Source organism: Apostichopus japonicus, chromosome 8 (assembly GCF_037975245.1).
Source record: "Apostichopus japonicus isolate 1M-3 chromosome 8, ASM3797524v1, whole genome shotgun sequence".
NCBI lineage: Eukaryota > Metazoa > Echinodermata > Holothuroidea > Aspidochirotida > Stichopodidae > Apostichopus > Apostichopus japonicus.
In genome coordinates this window covers 10416704-10438318 of record NC_092568.1, presented here as the reverse complement: position 1 = coordinate 10438318, position 21615 = coordinate 10416704, and the positions used below count along the sequence as shown (strand labels likewise).

At 38.5% G+C, this 21615-nt stretch overlaps 2 protein-coding genes and 1 non-coding gene across 6 annotated transcripts in view; 1 reads left to right on the top strand and 2 right to left on the bottom strand.

The window, feature by feature from the left end:
* Nucleotides 1-156: 156 nt before the first annotated feature.
* Nucleotides 157-10648, bottom strand: LOC139970686 (protein dispatched homolog 1-like). 2 transcript variants are annotated; one of them, XM_071976585.1, is made up of 5 exons: nucleotides 10418-10648; nucleotides 8646-8810; nucleotides 8040-8163; nucleotides 7001-7277; nucleotides 157-6475 (listed from the first exon to the last, which is right to left on the bottom strand). In XM_071976585.1, exons 2-5 carry the CDS (start codon nucleotides 8735-8737, stop codon nucleotides 3558-3560), a joined length of 3411 nt encoding a protein of 1136 aa, XP_071832686.1. In that variant the 5' UTR covers nucleotides 8738-8810; nucleotides 10418-10648; the 3' UTR covers nucleotides 157-3557. The 2 variants fall into 2 exon arrangements, with proteins under 2 accessions (XP_071832686.1, XP_071832687.1); XM_071976586.1 differs by having other exon boundaries at nucleotides 10470-10648.
* A 286-nt stretch (nucleotides 10649-10934) lies between these two features.
* Nucleotides 10935-11016, top strand: Trnas-gcu (transfer RNA serine (anticodon GCU)). Its single transcript has one exon. It is a non-coding gene; the product is annotated as a tRNA-Ser (tRNA).
* A 2836-nt stretch (nucleotides 11017-13852) lies between these two features.
* Nucleotides 13853-21615, bottom strand: part of LOC139972127 (uncharacterized) — a 20805-nt gene continuing 13042 nt past the window's right edge. For all 3 annotated transcript variants that reach the window (XM_071979073.1, XM_071979072.1, XM_071979074.1), the window contains exons 12-17: nucleotides 21398-21567; nucleotides 19574-19680; nucleotides 19151-19292; nucleotides 17996-18079; nucleotides 16645-16754; nucleotides 13853-15830 (exon numbers count right to left, since the gene is read on the bottom strand). In XM_071979073.1, the coding sequence (XP_071835174.1) occupies nucleotides 15788-15830; nucleotides 16645-16754; nucleotides 17996-18079; nucleotides 19151-19292; nucleotides 19574-19680; nucleotides 21398-21567 (656 nt within the window). In that variant the 3' untranslated portion in view covers nucleotides 13853-15787. The remainder of the gene's footprint in view (nucleotides 15831-16644; nucleotides 16755-17995; nucleotides 18080-19150; nucleotides 19293-19573; nucleotides 19681-21397; nucleotides 21568-21615) is intronic.

Sequence of the window (21615 nt, the reverse complement as noted above, 5' to 3'; positions counted from 1 at the left end):
TTTGTTGTACCAACACACAGATAAAACTTCTGCAGCACACGCCATATATATTTGTGTGGAAGAAGCTTCAAAAGTTCCCGACAAAGTGGATTCTATGCGTACTTCCCGTAATTTTGTGTAAGAACAAAAGACAGAAATTATTAACACAAAACAACGTTTCAGCTTCTACGTTCCTTCTTATAATTCATTCACTACTTTGAGAAAAGTACATTCTAATCAAAAGAAAACTGTTTTGAAAGAGCAAAACGGACCCAAACCAGCCATAAGCCCAGCAATAAGTGTCGATGGACAAAATATAATCATGTCTTTACTGTTAAATTAAGTATGGAACGTTATGGTAATGGTTATGTTGGGAGAGTTGATCATTGCAAAGATCTACACCATATAATTTAAAAATATGGGTTTACTTTTCTTTAAAATTTCCGAGTTGCAGTGTATAATGAGATGTGATATGCTTTACAGACAATTGGGACAATTTCCCCGTGATAATACCACTCTGAACTGTCCTCCCATATCATGAGTTTCCCGACTGGGTGGTGTCTGTTTGAATAATTTCCTCATATTAAAAAATGCTGCTTCACAAATGTGTGATGTTGATAGCAACTAAGTGATATACTTGAATACTTGTCAATAGTAGCCTGTTGTACAAGTTTCACACATTGGGTATAAAAAGATAAATCCAAATATTGAGATTCACTTATCTTCATCTGAGTTGTACTATGTCAACATTGCTTGAATAGGCAAGTGCAAACGTTTAGAGCACCTTTGCTAAATAAAAATAAATCTTATAAATTAACAAAAATCGTAAATGATAAAAAGTCAATATGAAATGAAACTGTACAGGAATATACATAACACACATGACAACAATACATTTGACAGGAATTAGGGAAAAATGTCTCCTTCTCCATATGTATTCCCGTGCAATCCAGCTCCGCCACCTAACCCACCACCCCCCCCCCCCCCCTTCATCCTCAACAACCACAAGACAATTTAGTACCCTTGTGTTTAAATAAAACAAGTTTTACGGTAATTACCTCATTAACTTGTCACTCAAAAAAGTTTTATAGCATAGGTGAAAGAGCTGTGAAATCAATTCAAATAAATTAACTTGACATTCTTTGCCAAGCCAACTTTTGTAAAAAGATAATTGTCATAATTCTACGAAACTTTACCAAATTCCCTTTCAATTAATTTCCCAAAAGACACAAAATTTCCTATGTCAGATTATTTTAAAATGCACCTCCGATGCCCACCCCACCCCCCTTTTTTTCCTTCAATAATAAACACAGAAGGATTTAACTCCTCATATAATATTTACAAACTAAGATGATGGAGAATTTCGCATGAAATATTTGTTTACAAACAAGAAAGCTAATTTTTACTTTGGCAAAGCTAAATTTGGAAGGTGATTAAATATAGGTGGGATGGTCAAAAATATTATAAATACAAAATAAATAAAAAGAGAAGATAGTATATGGTAGGTGGGATTGATGAAATAAGAAAAAGTTTATATGATAGAAAATTACAACAAATTTGTACTTGAAAAAATTCACACACACAGTCTTTTAATTTTTTTTTTTCAAAACAAAACAGCACCAGCACAGTTCAAGTGTTAGATTGAAGGTAGAGTTATTTTACTAACAATAACCCAAGGTATAAAATGTTCTTTAATAAAAATGTCGACTAATGTTTATCTGATTATCACTCAATATTCAAAAAGTTAGACTGGATCCACTTTTTTACGGATAATATGTGACTCAAACAAAAAAGAAAATGTAATATTTCTTCTAGTTTGACATATTTCACCATAAAAAACAATGTAAAAAACATATCAATAAAAAAGTTTAAAAAAAAATTCAATAAAAAATTCAATAAAAAAACAATTCAAAATATGGAATTAATTTTTGTTTGTAAATGCATGTTAGGTGACTTCTGTCACAGTATTTAATTTAGCATGAATATAAATGGCAGTTTGTGGAACTACTTCTATTGACAAGCTATAGTTAAACCTGCATAGGGGGAAAAATGATGCAATATACAGCTTAGAAAAACCTGTGATTCAATTCACTTTTTTATATCAATTTATGAAAATACTGAGCTCACTTGTATAGCAATTGTCAGTAAAAGAGACTATGATACCACAAAGGCAGGGAAAGAGGTATGAGGTGGTGAAGGGGTGGGAGAAGACATTTCTTTGTATGAAAAGCAGGGAGTAAGACTCCCCCGTGCCTGTAAATGTCCATGTCTGACAGACAGCAAAGAATTTATTAAAAGCAGCCAATAATTAATGTGGAACATGAGGAATAAAAAGTACCATCGTGACTGACGGACACTGCCCATGGAAATGGATGAAATTCATATAACAAGACTTTGAAGTCTGCTGGCTACATATGCATTACTTGCTATAATGCTATATAACATTGTAAAAAAAAAAAAGGCTAAAATATGTCTGAAATGAATACCCTTAAATGCTACAGTACAAAGACGAGTATTAAATACAGTATCTTAATGAGTTGATATTGCCAGTGGCAGTTTGGAGTTGATTAAATGTCCAATATCGGTTGATACCATAGAAAATTAACTTCATTTTGACAGAATAGTAATGTCACACATGTGACCAATGTTTCATGACCATTTATAAGAAACAAAACCGTTGTCTTACTCCTTAAATTTATAACACCCCCCTCGCTTTTTTTTTTATCTTAGGCAACTACTAACCTCAGATTAAAAGTAAATACAATAAGCACCATGAATACATTGTCTAATCAACAATGCTATCTAACATTGTAAAACAAAAGGGTTGAAATGTGCCCGTTAGATGTGGGTGGACCCATAAGATGAATAAGGGTAGGAATTCTGGACGGTTACGGGACTCAAAGTAAGAAATTGAGACAGAATGGGGGAACCAAAATTACGAACGGTCAAAAATCAAAACTGAAGTTCAGAGCAACCTGAATGAAACAAAGAAAATGAAGAATACATTGGCAATTTGGCAGAATATTAATTAACTTGCCGTTTCCGACACACTTTGACAGACGAAGATGACCAGAGAAGACATTTCACTAGGAAGAAATATACCTTTCTTTTTATCCCTGCAATGACTGCTTCTTGTAATAATGCTAGCATGAACACACAAACCTCTTGATAAGAACCCGTCTAAATTACTCTGATACTTTCACACAGTCAGTATACACAGTATATAATGCACTACTGAATGTGGGTGGTTTTCTTTTCTTTTTAGTTTGAGATTCGGACAGTTTAGTGATTTCCAGACACCTAGGAGTGTTTGATGAAACAGTTCATCATCTCAGTGAGATGTCTTAATTAAAGAAATACCCTTAACTGCTACAGTACAAGACAAGTACTAAATACAGTATCTTGATGAGTTGATACAACGAGTGGCAATTTGGAGTTGATTAAATGTCCTATATCAAGCAATAATAGCATATATAGCTTTGGACTTGATTTTGCAATTTCGTAACTAAATGCTGCAGGCTAGTTTGAAACCATGAAGGAGAACCGGACGAGTGCAGTACAGTACATGTGGAACACCGTTACCTTTTGACCCACACATTTGGAATGCTTGGATCCTTGTTTGGAAGCAGGGCAGGTTTGCCATTGACTCCCGAAGAAGGTACAACATGGCTGACATAATGACCATTATGGTACTCCACTGCACTCTGGTAGGTGGCGGCTTTTTCTTGTGGATGTGACACTAACGTACTCAGCGTATCAGAGCCTTGCACTTCGGGGCCGTGCCCTTCATGGCCTTCCAGTTGGGTCCTTTCAACTTCCTGGTCTTGGTCGAGGTTGCATGGCTGCATTGGGGCCTCCATCGCTGACTCGCTTGAACTGGTAGATGACTGGTAATACTCTTGGCAGACGTGGTGCACCTCAAACCTATTGACAGGTGCCACGCCACTGCCGTACCTCTGCAACAGAAGGACGTGATCTTTTCTGCAGCACACGCACAGCCAAGAGAGGCTACCCGTATGACCCTCCGGTCCGCAGATCCGGCATATGGAATGGAAGAAGAACGTTGAGAAAGTCCAACTGACGGTGGTGATGAGCACCAGGAAAGTCCCCATCTGTGTGTATGACAGAATATTAGCTGGCATCATGAGGACCCCGGCAGTAAACGTCGTCAGAGCTGCCATGGCGATAGCAGATCCCATACGGGAGAGTGAGAAGACCACCCTGCCTTCGCGGTCCTGGGCGGGCGCTAACGAATATGCCACACCATAGTGAACGGTGAAGTCGATAGCGAGGCCCACAGCCACCGACAGGATCACCGATTCCATGATGTTGAGCTGCCAGCCGAGGAGGACCAGGGTACCGATGGTGACGAACAAGGTACCGGCAATGGAGGCTATGGCGCAACAGCTGATGACTATGTTACCCGTGGTCAACAGCAATACCAGGGTCGCGATGATCACTGATAATCCCAGAGCTAAAGGTGTACCTCTGGCCAAGTGATCCTGAAGGTCGAAAAAATCCAGATCGCTCGTGAACCAACCCCCCGACATACCCTCCGGAGCAGTTTCTAACTGGTCCTTCATCCACCCATCCACGTGATCCACAAATTCTTTCATGTCCTCGTAGACGTACGAAAACGAAGTCCTACTGTCAAACTCCACAAGGAGAGCCGAGATCGAATTATTGACGGCTAAAAACCTCGGACCTGGTTTCCTCTTATCGAAATACGCCGGATACTCTTGGTGAAGGTCATGGGTAGCCATTTCCAGACAGTACTGAAAGAGGGAGGCATCGTAAGGGAAAGTCGCATTTCTACAGCACGGTGCCATGTTGACATCGTCGCAGTCTCTAAACTCCATCCAGTACTTCAGCGACTCGATGAAACAGTTTTCCAGCTGCCAGCCGTCGGGGGGTTTGAGGAATGTTTGGTTTCGTAATCTCTGGCAAAACTGCAAGAGCCAGGCTTGAGAATCCGGATGACTAACATCGAGATTTCCATCGAGGACCAAGGAGCCCTTGCTGTCTGGGTCGAGTCGGTTACCCGTGTCCTTTTCCTTCACGCCCCAGACGACTATGATCGGCAGATTGGAATACTCTGCCCCGTTCTGAGATTTTTCGAACCAGAACAGTTTTCTATAGACAAAGTCATACTGTTCGAAAGGATGAGAAGATTGAAAGAGTTGAAAATGTGGAACGCTGGGAAGGTGGAGCTTAGGATAAACGAATATGGTACAAAACCCTCCTACCATCAGTAAGGTGCACAGCACTAACCAGGCGTATCGCAGACGGATCACTATGAAGGGCAGGACCTTTTCGAAGAATACCCTCGACCAATCCGTGATTCGCTTTCTGATCATTCCCCATACCTGTTTGTACCTCGCCTTCCTGCCACTGCCATGCGTGGACTCGCCGTGGTCTTCCAGCCCGCCCAGGTAAGTGTCTTGGAAAGCGATGACGGCAGGCAACCATGTGATACTGAGAATGAAATTTGAGAGAATAGCTAACCCTGAGAATATTCCAAAGCACTTGATGGAGGTGATCGTGCTGACGGTGTTCGTGAAGAACGCCGAAGCGGTTGTGAGGCTGGTCACGAACATGGACAGCGCTGCGTGGTTCAATGTCTGCATCATCAGGATGACCTGAGCGACGTTGGTCCTGTCTCGACTAACCTGTTTCCAGACGTCGCAGAACACGAAGGTGTCGTCGGCTCCAATGCCGACCAGCAGTATGACACTGGTGAGGTTCATGAACGGGAAGAAAGGAATCCTGAGGACCACCACGTACAGGAAGTAAGCAATGGTTAAGGACATCGCGATGTTGATGATGGCCATCAGGGTGATGAAGAACGATCCGATGTAAATCCACATCAAGATCACAATGGAGAATATCCCCAGACTCGGGTACACGATATCCAACATCAGATATTCGCTGAACAGATCTTCCTTGATGTTGAAGTAGAGCCCCGACACAGTGGTCACGCCGTCCGACACCGTCCGGTCCCTGAAGTTGTCTTCGTAGATGTTCTTTATGTCTACGCCCGCGTAGACCGGGAAAACAGCCATGGCGTAGCTGACGTGGTCGTTGTTGGGATTCTCCACGCTCATGAAATCGACGTCCACCAGGAAATGAAGGATGTTAAATACTGCATTGTGTGCCACGCACTCCTCCGGCACGGTCTCACAACCGAATGAAGCGCAGTCCGGCTTGAGTTCCTTGGTACGATAGTAATGAGAACATTTCATGATCAAGTTGAGAACGTGAGCGACACTCTCCTCAGTCACACTGTCGCAGGATTGGTGGCCTGTGAGGAGAGCTACATAGACGCCGAGATTCCAGCTGGAACAACATGTGAGGTTGCCCGTGTAGCAAGATCGCAGGAACGCTACGTGGCTGGTAAAGTGCTGAGATTCCAAATGGCACATGGAGGTGATGGAGTCCAATGTGAACAAGCTGCGTCCTTTGGCATGCTTGAAGACCATTCTGGCATAGGAAACATCTAGACATGAGGAAAAAAAAGTGATAGAACATGTTACACTAGCAGAAGAAATTAATAATCACAAAAAAATTTCCAAATCAACTATGATAAAATGAGTATGATATTTAGCCATTGGCAACTCAATCTCACTCACTCAGTCTAAACAGCAAACTGAGAAGTGAAAGGGGAATCAATTTGAAAAAAATCTTAAAATCTCAGGTGATAACTTACTGTACGTCTGGCCAGCAACCAACAATGGCCTGGCTCTAATGATAAGATCATTTGGCTCCCTTCCTACAGCTTATGCATACATTTTGATAACCCTTTCCCAGACTGCAAAATATTTTATTTCAAACTGAAAATTTTTTGTTTCAGTAGGCAATTTTCTTTTACCTCTCACACCATTCCAACATTTCCAGTCCATTTCATGGAGAATATCTGATGACAATCTGGCATCTCTGTCTCCTACTTAGCCAGACACACAAACAGACAGGTTGTTGACAGACAGATAAATCTTCATATAAAGCTTAAATGGATAGCACTCACCAGGATTACCACAGAGATAAATATCATGTTTGTTGGATTCTGTGGTTCCATCCTCCTCTGATGACGAGACGCTCTCCTCTGATTCATCGAGGGTGCTATTTACTGGCATCCAAGAGTCTTCACCTTCACTGAACTGGATGCTGGACGATTCATCTGGGACATTCTCGTTCCAGTTCACTGGATACGTTGACAGTCGCAGGTCGCTACCTGTAGACTTCATCAGGTTAGCCCATGCTATCGATCTCTGACTGATTTCAGTTCCTCTGGGCTCAAAACCCTATTTGAGATGAGCAATGATGTGACATCATAAATAAGTATGCTTTTATACGATCAGTACGAAGGGAAAGAATGGTTAGGGGAACAGGGTGTCAGATTTCACTGCATGTATACTTCAATTTTTCCTATAACTGGCATATACTCCAGTGTAGGGTACCTCAAGCAAGGAATGAGTGACAGGTTGGAAATACTAGAATATGAACAGCAATGCTTGACTTTTAATCAGATTCGTTCTATTTGAGAGCTATCAAAAACGAAACCCACCCTTCTCTGTAACTGAAGACTCACACTAGTGGGACTACAATATCACAATCCAAAACATTAGAGGAAGTCAAATTATTCAAACAGGGGGAGTGGGGGAGGGGGGAGTGGGGGACATGGGGTGAGGTATGAGAGAAGAATCTGAAAAGAAACAGTTGCCAGACAACTCATGTTGCATCTCATGCATATGTTATTACTACAGAGTACTGTAGCAGTGTACTTTAGGGCAAACAAACTTGATTTCTGTACATAGTCACAGTTTAAGGCATCAATTTAAGGGCACTGCATTTTCGAAGGCAAAAATGCATACATTTCTGTGAACAAAATGTTGCATTTTCTTCACATCTATCCTGCACAAAGGAGACCAATTTTCATATGGACATAATTTGTGAGCAAAGCTGTGGATAATTTTGGTGGGAAAGAAGTCCGGGGAAGACAACACAGTAAATAAGCAGCTTTTGCTGTTCTCCAATCTTACCAAAGTAATGTTGAATGAACTCACCGCGATAGGATCTGTAAAATCAGGCGGGTCAAACATGACAAAGGACACAGTGATGAAGCAGGATACCAGGAAGAGGGTACCAATACAGAAGAAGACAGAATGCCTCGTCAGCAGGTAAGAATACCTGCCGAAGAATTAAAACAATGACCTCAATATCAACGACCATGATGATTTAATTGACCTAGCTGTACAGCGTAACTGTTTGAAATGCTCTAACAGATGAAAGATACTCTGCATTTTTTGGGTTAAAAATTATATTTGACAGATTGATTTCCATATTAAAATTTCATTTCATATATTCTTTCTGCCAGACTTAGCTAATGAAATAATATAATATTCCATATAAAGGAATACTAAGGAAGTACTCGTTCTCAATTTAAAAGAATTTTAAGCAAACACAAGCACTTGCTATATAAAGTACATAAGCTTGTGTTCATTTCCTATACTGTAAGACATGTTTTCAAACTTAGAGCCATCCTTAAATTTAGATCCATAGTTCATTTTATTTAGATTTGAATCTGTAGTAGCACTTGGGTACAAATAAGAAAAAAACATAACATTCTCAACAACTACCCTATTTCAATTTGAATATATCTATTACAGTACCTGAAGAGAAGCCTTTGTTTGACATCTTTCCAGCAGGTACAACCTGCTGTTTGTGCAAAGTACGGTCCTCTGTAAACTTTTGTCTCCTGCATGGTAAATGCTAGAGCAGGCTCTTCACGATGGGATCAAATTCTTGAGGGTCCTTATTGGAACCATGTCGACAGACTAAAGAATAAACAAAAGGACCAAAATAATAGTTGCACACCAAAAACAATAAAGTATGTGAATCACATGATACTAGCCTCAAATTAATGAATTTTCATTGTTTTCATCACAAACATGACCAGTTTCATACTTAACTTGGTCTTATTGGCCCTAATATCTACAAACTAATCACATTATCATCACATTAATTTTGGCCCTTGGCAGACATTGAGTCTTTTGAGAGACTGAATGAATATGAATAGATTACAAAGAGTTCATTTTTATGGTAATATCTCCTCATGGGTTAAAGTCAGATCTGGGGTACCCCAAGGGAGTGTCCTTGGAATGATTTATGAATGATTTTACATATAATCTGTCATCTCATTGCTCTTTGTTTGCAGATGATGCTTTGATTTATAGATACATCCATAGTAATGCTGATTCTATTGCATTCCAGCACGATATTAATCAAATTCAGCTTTGGTGTACTCTTAACAAAATGAGTATTAATGCATCAAAGAGTAAAGTAATGCGGCTTACAAAGAAGAAAAAAAACCCGGCTCCCCACTATGTCCTTAATGGAAGTCTGCTGGATAATGTTCACACTCACAAATATCTTGGTATTATATTTGATAGTCAACTAAATTGGAATGGTCACATCGATTATGTTTCTGCTAAAGCCTGTTAACTTATTGGGTTCCTTCGTTCTGTTTCAGCTGGTCTGAGCAGCACGGTTCGCCTTATGCTTTTTAAATCCTTGGTTGTCCCTGTTTTAGATTATGGTTTACCTGCCTGGGGACCCCAGAATCTGACTCATGAAGGTAGACTGGAGGGGGTCCAGAGGAGTGCAACTCGTTTTATTTTAGGACAAAGGAGACAAGAAATGGAGTATAGTACTTGTTTAAGTATTCTTGGTTGGTATTCTTTTACTTATCGTTATAAACTTCTCTTGGTTCTTTTTGTTACAAGGTGCCTTTTTGGTAAATTTTCTTGTCCTGCTATTGTAAACATCACTGTAAATTCCCGCCACACTGAGAATTTACTTTTTAATCATGCTTTTGCAAGAACAAATGTTTTAAAAATAAATTTTTTGAACCAATTTCCTAGGATTTGGTATGAACTTCCCCTTGAGACCAGGAAGTTGCTCTTGTGTGGTTCCTACCAGTCATTTGTGTGCAATATTAAGGAACATTTCTTAGCTTTATCACATGTGTAATTTGTCAATTTTAATTCTTATATTTCTTATGGTTTATTTGTGAATATTACATATTTATTTTAATTCTAAGTCTCTTATTCTATGGGTGTACAGGCCTTCGGCAACAGGAATTTGGTTTCCTTTTGTACATCCTCATCCACTTTGTGTTTTCGTACTTTGTTGTTTGTATACTGTTTTTGTGATTGGATCAAATATATAATGAAATGAAATGAAATAATGAACATTACTTGTCTGGATTTCAGCACATAATATAATTGGCAATTAACTGGCAAAATATATGTTGTATGTCGTAAGTTTTAACTTAATTTCTACGTGAAGGTTGCACCTTCTAGCTTGCAGTTACAAATTAACTTGGCCTACTGTAGCCTATATTTTGTATGTCCTAAGTTAGGCAAGCCCTTGATATAATTACCTAACGTTACTCGTTAGGTCCCGTGTAGACCTTCCTTCCCAAACAACCTCACCTCTCAGTTACCACTAAGGATTTTAGTGGCACCTTTCAAACTTGACTTTTTTAATCTCGGTGAGTCTATCGAATTATCAGGATTTCTCGTTTGTAGTTAGTTAAGAAAACAACTCGTTGTCCTACCACTGGATCGCACTATAACTAGATCGTACTATAAGAATGTATGTATTACATACATGTGCATAACTCGCACACAAACTACATTGCACCGTAGGTCTCGACGTCAAACCAGGTTTGTTTACATTGGTCTGTTGAATATTCATTTCAACAATTACTCCGTTGAATGATTATAAACCAAATTTTGTCCAAAATGGTTCCACGATATGAAGAAATTGGTAATTATCAAATTTCGGAACATAAAGTCAAACAGAAATAAAGATAAATGATTAAGTAGATTTATCTGATGTGAATGACACAAAAGCTATGATTTATTATAGCATTGACTAGAGCAAAGTAACCAGTAGACGAGGTGGCCGAGTGGTTAAGGCGATGGACTGCTAATCCATTGTGCTCTGCACGCGTGGGTTCGAATCCCATCCTCGTCGCTCATGTACTTTTGTCACTTGTAATTTACATTTTACTGTTGAAACTTTCAAAATTAGGACCAGTAGAACTTTCTAGTGTTATACCCAGTGGCGTAGGAAGGTACTTTTGAGTGGGGGGGGGGGGGGGGGCTGAAGACTGATGGCCGGCCTGGGGGAGGGGTCTAAGGGGAGGGGGTGTCCCCCTCCCCTTTGGAATTTTTTTGCATTTCCAGGTGGCCTCAGATGCAATTTGGTGCAATATAGCACACTTCAGCACCCAATCCATTTTGTAAATAATTTTGCATTTTCAACTGGCCTTTTAGATGCAATTTGGTGCTCCAAATGAGATTTTTTTTCTCATTTGGAAATGAAAAAGGGGTTTTCTGACTCGCGGAGCGGGGGGGGGGCGGAATGATACTTCCGCCCCCCACATTTTTCACTGGGGGCTGGCGCCCCCCAGCCCCCCCGGTTCCTACGCCCTTGGTTATACCAACACGTTTATGTCTAAAGAAACTTTCCACATTTCTCTGAGGCTTGCCATATGTTCCAGGTTTGGGTACTTTTAAATGTAAGAACTTCTCAACTCACGTAACTTCATGTATAAGCGTGCAGAATTTGTAGACCTTATTTTATCCCATAGACGGTTATTTGGCAGTTTATTTACCTACTATCCGGCTCTATATTTTTATAATGATCGTTAATTTTGTATCAATATGACAATGTGTATGAGGCCGGGTCAGTGAAGGTTGAAGTTTTCGAGATTTTCCACAAAAAACAGAAAAACATACTCTGATGAAATATGAAACAATGAGAAATTTTGACCCACTTTAGCTAATAAATCAGAATTATGTAAGTTTGTAAAATAAACATATTTTCTTTAGGAGACCAGACTGGCCAGTCGAGACGGGGACAAATCGGTGATGTCTCCAAGGGGCTGCCCTTCCCCTCCCAACCGCCCAACCCCCCCCCCCATTTTCGGGGCTCCTTGGTGACGTGGTTGTAAATGAAATTGACCATGTCCAAAAAGAATAAGCAGGAGGCCATAAGGGCCTTATTACTAGGCGGGCAATTGGACCCCACGCCGACCGGCCTTGCGCTTCTCTGGTGGCAGGTTGTTTAACCCTCATCGTGTGTCCCCTCCCACCTCTCAACCCAATGTGCTCTCATTTTGCTATACCGCTCCACTTCAAAATGACTGGCGACGCCACTGGGCCAAATTGCTTCGCTGGCAGGAGGAGGGGGCCGACGATGGACTAGGGGAGGGCCAAGGTTCCCAGTTAGTGTCTTCAGAATAGGCTCCCTCACAACCGTCCGGTTGCAATGTAGGCATAATATTGTTATGAGGTAAAACTATTTTTAAACATGTTATTGCTAAATCACAAGTCGTATGTTTGATGTTTATGACAAACAATCGCAAACGTCGGTTGGCATGTCTTGCGCGACGGTAGTCAGTTATACGGATAGGTAAAATTAAAGTGATAAAACACAGTATTCATTTGCGTTGTATGTCGTGCTTATCGATTTCTGGGCACGGATGGGATGCATAGGGTATAGGATTGTCGAACGATTCAATCTTCCTTTTACCACTATATCATTACACGGGAACGCTCGTTCTTTATTGTCATATTTACACGGGGGGTTTAATTTGATCATCATCATTATTATTTTATTGTTTTTCGTTACTCACTGCCAAAAAAATGGGGGCATTGGCTAAATAAGACGATAGAAGATGGGAGGAACCACCGTGGTTTTTAAACAATTTGAAAGCACTTTTTTGTTCGATTTCATGAAAGGTGCACGCCAACATGTTGGCGTGTCAGGAGGAATTACCTGTCAATGAAGTATAAAAAACCTGGACACATCACACATCCTGTCGCAGCCCTGCTACAATATCACAAATGTTGTATTTCAGTTCCTGAAACGTTGTGACCTTGCAATCACAATCTGTAAACAATTTTATTGTAGATCTATTGTGATGAGAATATAGCATGCAATAAAAGTAATATACAAAAATTGAAATTAGGTAATGTTTTGTGATATGGCACTGATACCTTTTCTGTGGTAGTTTCCTCCCCCGCCCTCCCACCACCACCCCACCCTCCCCAGCTCTCTTTCCACCCTCATCTATCTACAATTTTTTTTTGGATATTAAACAAGTGGCCGGATATAGAGCATCATACTGGGAACAAAATGTTGTTAAAATCAGAAATAGAGAAGTATCCATCAATTTTTTTTAGTGGATTGGGGTATAATGGTTCTCTGATGGAAGTCTCTGCACATGACTCACCTTAAAGAGTGTTTATTCATTTTGACTAGTTTACTACATAACAAATACATTGGTGTCACCAGGGGGATAGGAGCTGTGGGGCACTGGGGGCACATGCCCCCCCACTTTTTTCGAAAATAGCAAATGTGCACCACTGGCAAATAAAATGTGCCCCTTTGATGAAGAACTGTCTTTTGGATATCATAAGTCTTTGTTAATTTTAATATTTTATTTTAATTATTTCTTTTTTAGTTTGTACATGCTACTTTTAAAATGGCATCCTATATCTTTATGTAGCATGGTTAAAATAAACAATCTCCATAAATAGTATTGATAGCATACTAACACAATATATTTAAGTGATATGGTCGGTGTGTATCGGTTTATAGCATAACGAGTGGTGGTTGTGGAATGAGAAAGTGCCCCTCTGATGTTGTGCCCCCCACTGTTTGGAAGCTTCCTACCCCCTGGGTGTCACCATGTCATGTCTTATAGCAATTCCTGAATACTGAATTCTAATCTCTTTTAATAAAAAAGGAAGAAACAAAGACAGCCAAAGGAAAAGCAAATCAAAAAAGAAGGAAACGAAGATTTTACCAACAGCATGGGATTTCATTAAGTCTTCCTCTTCGTTTATTTTGCCAATAATCAACTGCTTTTGTTCCACGAAAAATAGAACAAATATCCCAATTGACAATGACTAAACTAAAGCCTGACTAACATCAACAGCCTTTCGTGATTCATTATTCGACAATTTTTGATTGTTCACCTCTGAGACTCAAAACGTTATTTTAGTATTTTTGCTGTCTTTACCTAATTACACCATATAATACAACTGACACACACAAATGGCTTCTCATCATGATGCCAGTTAGCAAAGCTTACACATATATCAGACTGACTGCTTGGCACTAAATTGACAATCCCCATCGATCAACCAACTCTACACTGAGTTAAAAGTCATTCTCTTGGTGATCGGTGATGTCTAAGCCAACACAATCAACGGTGAATATTTCTTTCCCAATTAATGACTAAACTATCACAGTCAAATAATTTTCAGTATTTTACCTCTCTTACCGCACGGTTCTTAAATCTAAATGCTTAGACTAACATCAAAACGACTGAACTTTTAAAAGAAGACATTTCCTTCCACTTTCTATATGTTTTAACATCATATTTAATAATGTCATCATTACTAGCGACTCCTTACAGCTTTAGATGACATTCACACCTGTGAAAATGATTTCTGTATTATTTTTCAGTCTATTTTACTTTGTTGGTTGGCAATCACAAGTTTATCTAAACCTATTTTTCTTTCACTAATCAACTATTTACAATTATCCCACAAAAACAACACCCCCAATAATTCAGTCTACAATGACAAATGAAACATCAAATTCAAGTACCAGCTCTTAGAATAACTGTGGTACGAACAATTATCGTAGTATGAGCAATACTCTTTTGCATACTTCCACAATATAACTTTCAACTATAAATGAAAAATTAAGTATGAAGCATAGCCTTCACATACTAACACAATGTGAAGAATAACTATAACGCTGTCGATCATAAGACATATATATGTGTTTCACAAAAAACAGTGATAGATTTGGAGAATCGAGTATGAACAGTTTGATATTTTTAAATCCTTAACCTTATGAGCCTGACAGAAAATGAATGAAACATAGCTAACATGAAAACGCAAGAGTGAATCTTAACATCAGAAATCATGAATTGATCAAGTACTTTGTAGTCATTACCTTAAAAAGAAGAAAAAATAAAGTATAGGATCTCTGCAAGAAAACTTATTACAGTTATTTAGGTCTTCATCGCCACATAGGGTAGCATAGCTGGGATAAATGTATTTAACCAGCAGGGTCAATTATTAATTGCCCCAAATTATGATCAATTTTAAAGTAGCACCTGCCTTTTAATACTGTGAAGATATTTTACCATACAATAACTCCATACAATGGATTTGTTTAACTCTTTAATTTGTTCAAATTTCAATTCAAGTAATTGATTTTAGTACGTTGGTATATAATAGCATCTGTGTTTCATCATAACAAAACTGGAGCCTTATCAAACTTTTCACTTTCAAAAATAAGCACAAAATCTGTTGGTATTTGACTTGCTTTGGAACTTGTATGTGTTTACCACCTTATTGTAACGATAGTGTCCTTAAAAATTTGGGACTAAAACAGCAGCTGAACTAAATAATTGCTAACCAGTCATATTTTAGGGTAGAAATTAAAGATGGTGTCTTAGAGAGATTGATCAATAGCGAACATGTTTTTAAAAAGTCTTACTATATTTGGTTTAAATTGATGAAAAGTAGTAAGCTAGAAACAATGCGTTTGCATAGCACTATAAATGAACATAGTCCCTATGCTACATTATAAACACAAAATATTGCAGTCTTAAGTAATACTAAACAGACAGAGGTGGTAAAGAAACTGCTCGGACAAGTCAAATCTCCAGGGATAATGGTGAGAGCCTTCCATTAAATTTGCCTCATCTCCATCTCTATGGCATGACAGACAACAGAGGCATGAGCTGATTTACAAAACTGCAAGAAAAGAAGATATAATACGAAATAAGGAAGTCAAAATTGATGATCAGACTTTCATCGAGGACGTTAAGAATGAAAAAAAATTGATCGGCAGAAAGTCAAATGTGAACTTGTATTTGTACCAATGACTCAACATAACAACTCAACAGAAACAATATATGCATAAATCCAAATTGATGATCATACTTTTTTACCAATGAACACAAAAAATTGAAAAGAATATGAGGGAAAGGGAAAAATTATGTGAGTGGAAGGATTATTTATATATATATGTAATTATAAGTGAAAAAGAGGTTGAAGTTGAAGGTTTACAGTCTTGTATCAAGGGCAAGGCGGTTTCACATGACTTTACAACAGTTAACTCCTAGTCATTGGTAACTTATCACACCCACACACTCAAGTGTACACACTCCAAACAGTCGCTTCCGGTGCGTCTACAGTGTGTCACATCTATGTGTCCCCCATGGAGACTTCCCATAGGGTGCAGCTACAAAACTGGCACACGGTCCATAGACAATAAAATGCATGACCGGCAAATTGATGATGGTATGTTAAGACAATGAACTCAAAAACAGAAAGGATATGAGTGGAGCTGGTGAAATTGGTGAGTGTTGTTACGCATAATATTTTAAAAAGAAGCTGTTATACACCTCTGTAATACTGTTGCCCAGTTTGGCAACTAGGCTAATACCTCTGCCCATAAATAGTTCTATCCTTCAAATTCAACATTACACCTGTAAATACTGGATCAAATTTCCTACTGTTTGACTCTATCTATATATGATCCGATGAGAAGGAGTAAGAAACTCACTGAGGATTGTAGAGCTCCACCCTTCCTTTGAGAATGTTAGGCCCGAGGAATTTAGCTAGTTTAGACAGGCAGGCCTCTGCTGCGGCTCTTGTCAAGGCGTTATCACATGACTGGTAAGAAAAATATAGGGAGAAAAAATATATTGGTTAAAGGCATTGAAGACTCGCCCCAAAACCGCGCTCTGAAAAAGTTAACTTTCCGTTGTTTGCAAATGACGTTTTCTTCTTGTCGCTACAAAATGCAGACAGTAATGAAACGTGATACCTTGTTATCTTTGATCTAGACCGGATATGTCCACGCTGCTATGTACAGTGTGTTGTGGGTATTGACCGTAGCTGTATGTATTGACTGTACACTAGTGTCTAATAACCGACGGTAGCAAGATGTGTGTGTATTTTCTGGGATCGATGGTGGTGCACGTGTCTAACACTTCTGTTACACCTCATTCGAAACTAGGTCAGATTACCGGCATGAGACGTTTCTTCGTGTGCGTCTTCACACCCTTTAATACAAAATTATTTGCCAGCAGATAATGTACACTGGCAAGAACTAACTGTTATTTCTGTGTGTACGGGATATGATTATTTAAATGAATAAACTTGATAAACCAAAAACGAAAATAATGCGGAAACCTCCCCAAAGAAGAGAGATAAATTACACTGTTTTACACGGACACACTGAGCACTGTAATTCTGTGTTGGAAGATTAAGACCACATGATTATTTTCATCTTTATAACAGAATCAAAGTAAATAGAAGGTTAGATAGTGTGGACAGTTCTTGTCTAGGCATTAGCGCACGACTGCTAAAACAGGTCAAGAAAATTAGCATTGGTCAAACAGTATAGCAACAATTAAGATACATACACTGAATAATACAAACAATACCGTACGTACAACATAAATATAGTAATTTCTTCTCATTACTTTGAAAATAATTACAACATGATGAAAAATAAAAGAGCAAATAATTGGGCCACCTGTCCCAAGGAGACTGTTCTATTACACTGTCTTCACTTTTCACAGACATACTGAGCATGGTAATACTTTGTTAGACTGTGTGATTATTTCTATTGTTACAATGGTGGTTATCCCATGTGGCATCTATTAAAGCAAAAGCCTTTTGTTTACTTTCTTTTCCTTGTTCTGGGAGTGATCTAATTGTCAAGTCCTCAAGGGCTTCTTTAGTTAAATTCCTTACACTCGTTCACTATATGTTCTATACTATGTTTGTTATGTAATAGCTAGCTGACCACCAAATTAGTTAGTATTACCAACCAAATGAATATTCATTAGAAAAGACAATGAATCGACAAGCTTGATACCCAAGTGGAAAGCACACAAAACACTTACCAAACTATAGAAAATCGCTTCAAAGAAACCTTCCAACTGTGGTTTAAAATAACGTTTACCGATTCGACCACCAATGATAGGAATCTGTTGAGAAATGTGTTTTGAATTTTTCTTGAGAAAGGACTGGAAATGATTTTGAAGTAAGGCACTAGCATTTCACTCCTTTTTAGAAGAAGTGACTTTCACCAAGATATCACTTTATATGTAAGAACCAAAATTGCCTTTTGTAAGTCATTTTAAAACAATTATTCCTTCCTTATTACTCTGTGAAATATAATATATTTATTTAATTCCTTAGGTAAATAATTGTTTTGCAACATTGATCTATGGCTATCGAGTGACCACCCGTAGAAATTAAAGAAATGGATATAGGATATGGACCAAAACTAAATGTCATTCTCTTCAATGATAACGATTTAATGTGACAAACATCCCCACAGATGTAGGTAAATCAAACATTGGTCCACAGTATTAAAGTTCAAAGCTATGTTGGGGAGGGAGGAGGGGGAGGGGGCTACCGTTTTCCCACTACCTGATGCTACAAGGTGGTTACAGCATGCAATTTCCTCTCATCTGTTGCACACAACAGAAATGAAGACCAGAATATTCCCTAAATGTGACAAAAGTTTGCTAAGCTGTTTGAGAAAATTTGTTTGCCAGTGGAATCTCGTAAAACAAAAGTTTAACAATGACAGTTGGGTTTACCATTGGATTCCAATGGAAACAATGTTTAGCTATCAATTTTTGGGGCACCTTGATCTACCTGGCTCACAACTCACCGTAAAAATTTTGCAACCCATTTCCCTGTCCCAACCAACCTTTTGTACAGTGCGGTACTTCATTGATATAGCAGAACGTAATACCTAGCCTATTCTACTCTCCACCAAACACTTTATATGCCTTTTATAACTGTGAAGGCTAAACACTGGCTAGCTATGCTTTGTTTGGACAAAAGATACTTCTCTTAGGATATATTGCTCGATTAAATAATGTCCGTGAATATTGTGAAAGGTGGAAAGTGGATGCAAAATTTAGCCAACTACTTTTTACGTACAAGAACATATCCGGCATGTATTCAATACCTACTTAAGTTGCATGCAATACCTCCTAACCAATTAATTCATAGAGAGAAAATTAAATGTTTTATGACCGAACCTGAAGACAAGCTGTTTCAAGTAAGACCAAATGCTGAGGATAATTTCTCTTCTCCAAAACTTTTGCCAGAGACGGCAGAAGGTTCGAAACCTGCTGTGAGAGTCGAGGAATGGATGAAAGTTCTGCCAGGAGATTGATGCATCTATTTCGGATAAAGAAGAGAGAAAAGTTAACACCTACCTATCTGAAATCACTGTCACTAATTTCTCTGAGCAAAATTACATTAAAATTGATAACATATTCATCAGGACAGAGCAGAATTTAAGTGCTGAGTTTAAAAAAAAATGGTCTGTTTGGGAATAACTTTACATAAATGCATTTTCTACCTGGTGATTGTCTTTCTTGTATTTATTTAGGAACTAACAATATTAACACTTTACTATCAAGTTATCTAATTCTGGCTGTTTGTATAAAAATACTCACCCATCGCCAAGTTCCCAAGGTTCCGAAGGTTTCCTGAATTTATGGTCCATGCATCCCCCTTCCCTGCCTTTCCCCATCTTAGGAGCCAATGAACCGCAGGAATACATCTATGAAGAAAAATATTGACCTGAGTGTGTGCTTGCAATATCTATGGTTGTTTCCAAACGATAAGGTCACTCATAATTGGTTGCAGGAGCAAGAATATATATCACCCTAACTACCAAAATGCTAACTGGAGTGATGAAATCATGGCACAAACTTCAAAGCTTGTAAACAAAGAAAACTTCATTGCATTAACTGTTAGGGTCACAAACTCCAAATGCAATGGATTGACGATTGACCCACATTAACAAAATAAATTTAACACTTAAAATCTGACAGAGCTTTAAATTTCAATGACGGATACCTAAATTATAAGTGAATATTTGCATGGCATGTTCAGAACAATGGATATATGCAAATTACTAACTAATGCAAAATAACTCTAACATCATTTAACATCTCCACCCAGGGGTTAAATGGGTACCTGTGAGGTAACTTGTCATTGGGCGCAGTATATAACTGCTGCCGACTGGAGGGATTGTCTCTGGGACAGGTTACCATTGACCATGGGGTAATAAAACATCTGTAAAGTGCTTTGAGACCTATCGCTGGTATAAAGCGCTATACAAAAAAGCAAATATTAAATATAAAGCAAATATTAAATATTATTAATATTATCATTTATCAATCATCATACTAGGTGAAAAAGACACTTTTGAAAGCCAACAGGTAATAAATTAGTGCTCGAAAAATTTTGCATAGCAGTTTTGAACGTTCCCTTAGTACTGTGTACAACTGTGTACAAATAACTGCTATACATCTTTGTACACTTGTATAGCAATTTGACTATTTTGCAAAGCATTTGTGATGCGGTACCGGATAAATTATACCCTGGCCAAGTCTCTAAAACAGCTGAGCAAGATCATTTCACGCCCATAGGGAGATCTGATGTGTCTTCATATAAGAGACCAATTCTGAAAATGACATGAGGTTGAACTAGTACGTGTGTATTTCTCTTCATGTTTTACTACTTAGTGTTAAAATATGAATGCTCAATGGAAATCTATAACTACTCTCAGTGACTTCAGTAAGAGTTCTTTCCAAGTTCATAATTGAAATTATGAAAAGAATACATAACAAAAAGCCTGGAAACAGAATAAGATGTCACTTTCTTTGGATGCATTTATATATCACATTCATGGACGAAATGGTTGATTTTGGATATGACTATGACGATTTGATATCTTGGGAACAAACTAGCACTTTAGAGGGAGAAGGGGGGGGTGGGAGGACATGGGGGATAGGAACAGAGGACAAGATGGCAAGGGAAATTCCATCATAGGCATCTAGTTCACATAAAGTCAAAGATGATGTTGGAAATAACGTCTCCTATAAGACTTTCTGTCGATTGTTTTGTATATATGTCAATGAAATACATATATGTCAATGAAACCTTGTGTTAAAGCCTCGTTATGCATATAGCAGCATATAGCATGATGCACAGTTATGAATGAAAAGGTCCATAATCATCTGCCCACACAAGTGTCCCACTTATGTTTGGTTCGACAGTTTTGTAAATACAACAAAAAAGGCGGTTTTGTTCGAATTTTTAATAGCTATTAAATCTCTCTGCCGACAGACTAAAATTTTGGCAAAAACGGTACATGTACCATGATTGTGTTATTATAATCCACACAATAGTACTGAACAAAATGGTTGTTAAGACCATCACGATTGGATGCATAATGAGGCTTAAACTTTCAACACTTCAAACCTGTTTACCTGTTTATCTGAATGCAACTCAACATCATTGTCTCTTAAGCTTTTCACTACACCGAACGTGGCGGGCGTACTCTCGAGACCACCAAAGTTTTTAGCAAAGCTGTCTTGGTTTTCTACGCCATCAAAACCTTCCTGGACCTTCTCTAAGAGTTTCTTTTCCACTTCGTTCCCTGAGAAAGAATTGAAGGAGGGGCAAATAGGATCAAAGGATATAGCAG